Source organism: Lipotes vexillifer, unplaced genomic scaffold (genome assembly GCF_000442215.2).
Source record: "Lipotes vexillifer unplaced genomic scaffold, Lipotes_vexillifer_v1.1 scaffold518, whole genome shotgun sequence".
NCBI lineage: Eukaryota > Metazoa > Chordata > Mammalia > Artiodactyla > Lipotidae > Lipotes > Lipotes vexillifer.
Window position 1 is genome coordinate 1,790,071 of NW_006780945.1, and position 6,066 is coordinate 1,796,136.

General features: G+C 54.6%; 1 protein-coding gene across 1 annotated transcript in view; it reads right to left on the minus strand.

The window, feature by feature from the left end:
• Positions 1 to 6,066, minus strand: part of SLC38A12 (solute carrier family 38 member 12) — a 57,661-nt gene that overhangs the window by 40,752 nt on the left and 10,843 nt on the right. The window contains exons 4-6 of the mRNA XM_007454376.1: positions 5,949 to 6,045; positions 4,949 to 5,029; positions 278 to 377 (exon numbers count right to left, since the gene is read on the minus strand). Of these exons, the coding sequence (XP_007454438.1) occupies positions 278 to 377; positions 4,949 to 5,029; positions 5,949 to 6,045 (278 nt within the window). The remainder of the gene's footprint in view (positions 1 to 277; positions 378 to 4,948; positions 5,030 to 5,948; positions 6,046 to 6,066) is intronic.

Consider the following 6,066-nt stretch of genomic DNA (forward strand, 5'->3'; position numbering starts at 1 on the left):
TGGGGGCAGGCACCTTATTCCTTATTCGTGCTGCACTGTTTCCCAGTGACTGGTGGGAATCCCAGTCACCCTCCCAGCGGGGCAGGGATGGGGTCAGCGGTGAGCTGTGTGTCTCCGAAGGCCAGGATGCGCAGCTGGCTGTGATGCGTGCAGAAAAGGGCCTCAGACATGATGGACTCGCTTGGTGTTAGGCTTCTACCCTGAGAAAACGCTGCCCCGACTGCCCAAGGAAGCCCCTCTGGCTGCAGCTGGTGTGGGGTGCAGGGGCGACACTCACCAGGTCACCTGCATGAGAGAGAAGGGCACGGCGGCAGCATAGATGGCCAGGTCCCCATACAGGTAGATGATGATGCAGAAATAGAACAGGTTGACCCCCACTGAAAGCAACAAAGCCATCGGTCAGGGAGCCACAGGGAGACGCCGGCCTGCTTTTTTTTTTTTTTTTTTTTTGGCAGTCCGCGGGCCTCTCACTGCCGTGGCCTCTCCTGTTGCAGAACACAGGCTCCGGACGCGCAGGCTCAGCGGCCATGGCTCACGGGCCCAGCCGCTCTGCGGCATGTGGGATCTTCCCGGACCAGGGCACGAACCCGTGTCCCCTGAATCGGCAGGCGGACTCTCAACCACCGTGCCACCAGGGAAGGCCCGGCCTGCATTTTTGATGACTACAGCTCTACCTCATCCACGGCTTTCGTTCTCCAAGCGGAGTGGGAAAACAACCCCCAAGTCCTGTTTCTCATTCTGGCTACCGACACTGAGACACTGGCGGGAGACACATCTGCTCGAGACTGTCACCCGGTGGTGAGCGGGACTGGATCAGAGAGGTTCTGCATCCAGGGTGAGTGTGGGGCGTGGACTGGCCAGGGAGGACCTGGAGGCGTCTTCGCACTCGGGACAGGCTGCCCGGAGGGGAGGAGGAGGGATGGCCTGAGTCAGGGCCTGAACCCCCGGGCTCGCCTGGACCACGGCCTCCTTCACAGCCGCACACAGGGCTCTAAGCTGAAAGACTGAGGGATTGAAAAGAAGAGAACAGGAAGTGGCCCAGCTCCAGAAGCTGAAATCAGGAGGGTGAAAAGCCCTTGATTTCCAAAGACCAAGTGCCTCGTTCTGAATGTGGCCCATCACCAAGCACCCAAGAGAAAGAAGGGTGGCCTGGTGCGCTGGGGAGGGAGACAGTGGCAGGAGTGGGACGGCTCACTTCCCTCCTTACAGGAAGCGTCTGCAGGGGAGGATGCTGACTTTGGAAGGCACAGGACGTGGAAGCTCCCTCTGCAGAGGCAAACCTTGGTCCCCTCTCCCTCCAGGAGGGGCCTGGACTAGTAGGCGGGAACTCAGGCTCTGGTCTTCATCCCATCGGCCTCTTCTCCTGACCCTGGCAAGTCCCTGACCGTCTCTAATCCTGTGCAGTGAGAAGAATCCAGCCAGTGCTAAATTCCATACGTGATTCCAGCTACAAAGATCAGGAGTAAAAGTGCTGAAGAAAGCATCCGGGCCCAACAGCCTCAGGTTCGCAGCCCCAGATGGCCAGTCTCAAACTCCCATTCAGACTGATTGCTTGTTTTTGGTTTCATTGATCTTAAGCTGCTGGAGTCTCCGAGAACGGAAAGAAAAATGAAGTGACAGTTCCCTTCTAATCCAGGTGGCTCAGATGAGCCTCTAGGTCCCGGGGGAAAGCCAGGGACATGTTCCTCCTGGGCTATTTGAGGTCGGCTCTGCTCCTAGGAGCCTAGGCGGAAGACTCGGAAGGTATGGTTCTTGAAAGAACCCTGGATGTCCAATCTCAGTGGCCCCCGGGGTAGCTGCCACTCACCCCCAGGCTCCGAGCCCAGCCCCCGCTCATCTTTTCGCTCTGAGCCGTTGCTCTTGCAGGGAGGCACCGCCCCTCCCCACTCCCAGCCTTTTCTCCACCTGCCATGGACTCATGTCCGCTGTTTATAAAACTGTCACTGGCCCTCCCTGATCAATAAATTTCATTACGAGACACAAAGTGGGAGGATCAATGAACTTCCTTGAGGACGGCAATGACCAGGACTGGCGTTTCTCATTACAAGGACTGAGTCTGCACCCCAAGGGAGCCTTGTGTGGAGTGTGGCAGCCCTCCCAAAGGTGAAGGTGACAGTCTATGAATTAGGATACAGCCGAGCCGTGGTTTCAACTGGGGGTGATTTTGCCCCCCACCCCCTACTGGGGACATTTGGCAAAGTCTGAGGACATTTTTGATTGTCACGACTGGGCGGTGCTACCGATGACTACTGGGTAGAAGCCAGGGATGCTACTCAACATCCTACAACACACGGGGCAGGCCCTGCAATGAAGGACCCAGCCGCACAGCTATAGTGGCGAGAGCTTGAGAAACCCAGGAGCAGGTGGAAAGAGAGCATCCTTTAAGTCTGAGCTGCTCTTGTATGAACATGTTTATCTTCTATCAGATTTGGGTAAACTAGGTGTCTAGTCTGTGGGGCACACACACACACACACACACACACACACACACACACACACACAAAGACAAAACAAAACCAGGGCTTCCCTGGTGGTGCTGGGGTTAAGAATCCGCCTGCCAATGCAGGGGACACAGGTTCGAGCCCTGGTCCGGGAAGACCCCACGTGCCGCGGAGCAACTAAGCCCGTGCGCCACGACTACTGAGCCTGCGCTCTAGGGCCCATGCTCCACAATAAGAGAAGCCACTGCAATCAGAAGCCCGCACACTGCAACTAAGAGTAGCCCCCGCTCGCCACAACTAGAGAAAGCCTGCATGTAGCAATGAAAACCCAACACAGCCAAAAATGAATAAATTAAATAAATAAATAAAAAAACAAAACAAAACCACAAGTTCCTAGAATTCTTAAAGAAATCAAGGCGGGGGCTTCCCTGGTGGTGCAGTGGTTGAGAGTCCGCCTGCCGATGCAGGGGACACGGGTTCGTGCCCCGGTCTGGGAAGATCCCACATGCCGCGGAGCGGCTGAGCCCGTGAGCCATGGCCTCTGAGCCTGCACGTCCGGAGCCTGTGCTCCGCAACGGGACCCACAAAAAGCAAAAAAAAAAAAAAAAAAAAAAAGAAATCAAGGCGGACTGTGAAACATGAAAATTAGGAAGGACGTTTAAGAGGTATGTGTCCCCCCTCCAACGTGCGTTTTATTTCAGAAGCTTGCATTTGGGAGGAGGCTGTGCAGCAGCCAGAAGGGAATGTTTGCCTCTCTGATCTGAGTCTAATGAGACGGGGAGAGAGAGAAATGGAACAAAGGAAAAGCAGAGAAGTGGGCCAGACATAACCAATCGGGTTTTTTTAACAAATATATTTATTTTTACTTATTTATTTTTGGCTGTGTTGGGTTTTTGTTGCTGCGCGCAGGCCTTCTCTAATTGCGGTGAGTGGGGGCTACTCTTCACTGTGGTGCGTGGGCCTCTCACTGTGGTGGCTTCTCTTGTTGTGGAGCACGGGCTCTAGGCACACGGGCTTCAGTAGTTGTGGCACATGGGCTCAGGAGTTGTGGCTCGTGGGCTCTAGAGCACAGGCTCAGTAGTTGTGGTGCACGGGCTTAGTTGCTCCGCGGCATGTGGGATCTTCCCAGACCAGGGCTCAAACCCGTGTCCCCTGCATTGGCAGGCAGATTCTTAACCACTGTGCCACGAGGGAAGCCCCCAATCTGGTTCTGATAAATTCTGAGAACCCTCAGTGAGGCTGGTCTGGTGGGGAGGACGGAGGGAGGCAGACCCCAAGGCAACCTCAATCAGGATCTTCTGTCACATCACACCATGGTGATAAACGGACCACCGGATGTCCTAAGAGGCCATTGAGAAGATTCTAGATTCTAGTTTCCACAATCTCCCTCGGCTCTAACTTAGTGCGGCCACATTCAAGACAGGAGAGGACCAAGGGAGACGCTCCCCTCTGCAAACAGGGGCTTTGACGAAGGGGCACAAAATCTCCCAAGGTAAATGCAAGGTCAAGGATTTTTTGAGATGTGTCTTTCTGTGAAGGATCGAACATTTCAAAAAACTAAACCCTAAAGAGCTCATCTTCCAAAACAACAAGATTTGGAAAGGAGGTCTAAGCTACTGTTGCCGGAATCAACAAGGCAGCACCCGAGCTGGGTGCTATCCTTCGATCCCACCAAGCCGCAGGTGGAGCACACGGAGAGGTCACCATTAGATGCGCAGAGTCCAGACAGCAGTCCTGAGTGTGGGCTCCTGGTGCCCTCTGCTGGCCACCAGGAAGAGACACAGACACAGAGACACACATACACACACAAGGACACACACACACAGACACACACACACAGACACACACACACACACAACCCTACTGTCAGGATTAGATGCGCAGAGTCCAGATAGCAGTCCTGAGTGTGGGCTCCTAGCGCCCTCTGCTGGCCACCAGGAAGACAGACAGACAGACACACACACACACACACACACAAACAAACACACACACACCCCTACTGTCACAAGGTGGTTGCTCTGTCCTGGCTACCAGGAAGACACGCAGACACACACACAGACACACAGGCAGAGACACACACACACACACACACACACACACACACACCCTGTCAAAAGGTGGTTGCTTTGTCCTGTCCTAAACAGAACAGTCCAGAAGAAAAGAGAAGACAAGTCAGAAGTAATCGAGCAAGAGGCACAGAACCACCAGACGCCTCCACTGGCTTCCTTCCTTGGAAAGCTGCTTGGGACTCTCAACCTGTATGAGCCGTAGTCGCTAAGTAGCTGCTTCTTTATTACTGATGCGCTGATGAGCGGGGAGGAAGCCAGGAAAACACCGGTAAGTGGTTCAGGCCTCTCAGCAAGGAGGTTTCCAGGTTGAGGACCTGCTCCCCCCACTCGCCTGCCCCGTCCCTAGTTGAGGCGGAACCCCCGCTCCGGCTGCCCTGGCCCCCAAGAAGGCACCAGCTCTGCCCCTGCCCGTGCCCCACCTGGAGAAAGCACTCCCACCTTTATTGAAGAACATGGAGGCCATCTGCCCCATCTCCACCCGGTCTGTGATCTCAAAAAGGTTCGGAGATCCGTGCCTCTCTGTGGAACCAAGAAGAAAGAGGAGGTGTTTTTTTTTTTCTCTCATGAGGAAAAGCTCTTAGAAGGGGTGCTGAGTTCACTGAATTCTCCAGAATAATGACATCCTAACGGGTTCAAACTCTTGAGAAAAGTTTTCCTAATGTTTCCTGCTTGAAACATTTTGAAATATCTAGAGGGACTTCCCTGGTGGTCCAGTGGTTCGGACTCCACACTTGCATTGCAGGGGGTGTGGGTTTGATCCCTGGTGGGGGAACTAAGATCCTGCATGCCACGCGGCACAGCCATAAATAAACAGACTAAATTAAATAAGTAAATAAATACATAAATAAGTAAATAAATAAATCGTCTATAGAAAGGGATCCCAGGGGTGCTCACTGTGGGGTGAGAGGGAAGGCTGGGATGCCTCACCCTGGTGCAACTGGAGTGTGTGCGTGTGTGGGTGTGTGGCTGAGTGTGAGAGTGTGTGAGCGTGTGTGTGCATGTGTGAGTGTGTGCATGTGCGAGTATGTGTGAGGGAGTATGTGAGTGTATGTGTTAGTGAGAGTGTGTCAGTGAGGCTGAGTGTGCGAGCGTGCGAGCATGTGTGTGCGTGAGGGTACGTGTGTGCGTGTGAGTGCATGAGTGCATGCGTGCGTGTGTGTATGTGTGTGTGTGTTGGGATAGGAGGAAGGACAGAAGTCAGAGACCTGACATTTACTTGAGCTTCCAGGGGCCGAGGTGAAGGGACCTCCCCAAGCTGCACATGCCAGTTAGCAGCGGAGACAGCAGGGTGCTCTGCTCTACTGTCCCATGGTGCCGTCCTCGGCTCAACCCTCAGGTGGTAAATGCCAGAGCGTCTCTGTAGGGAGTCCCTGGGGCCCTCTCCATGAGTAAGGGAAAGCCCGCGGACCAGAGGGAAGCACGGAACCCCAGGACTTACGCACAGACAGGATGGGCCGCTTCTCTGCCCGCGCGTCGTTGTCCGGGGTGAGAACATCACTGTCGGAGGCCGTGGAGGAGCCATCGTCTTCCTCCTCCTGGCGGGGGGGGGGGGGGGG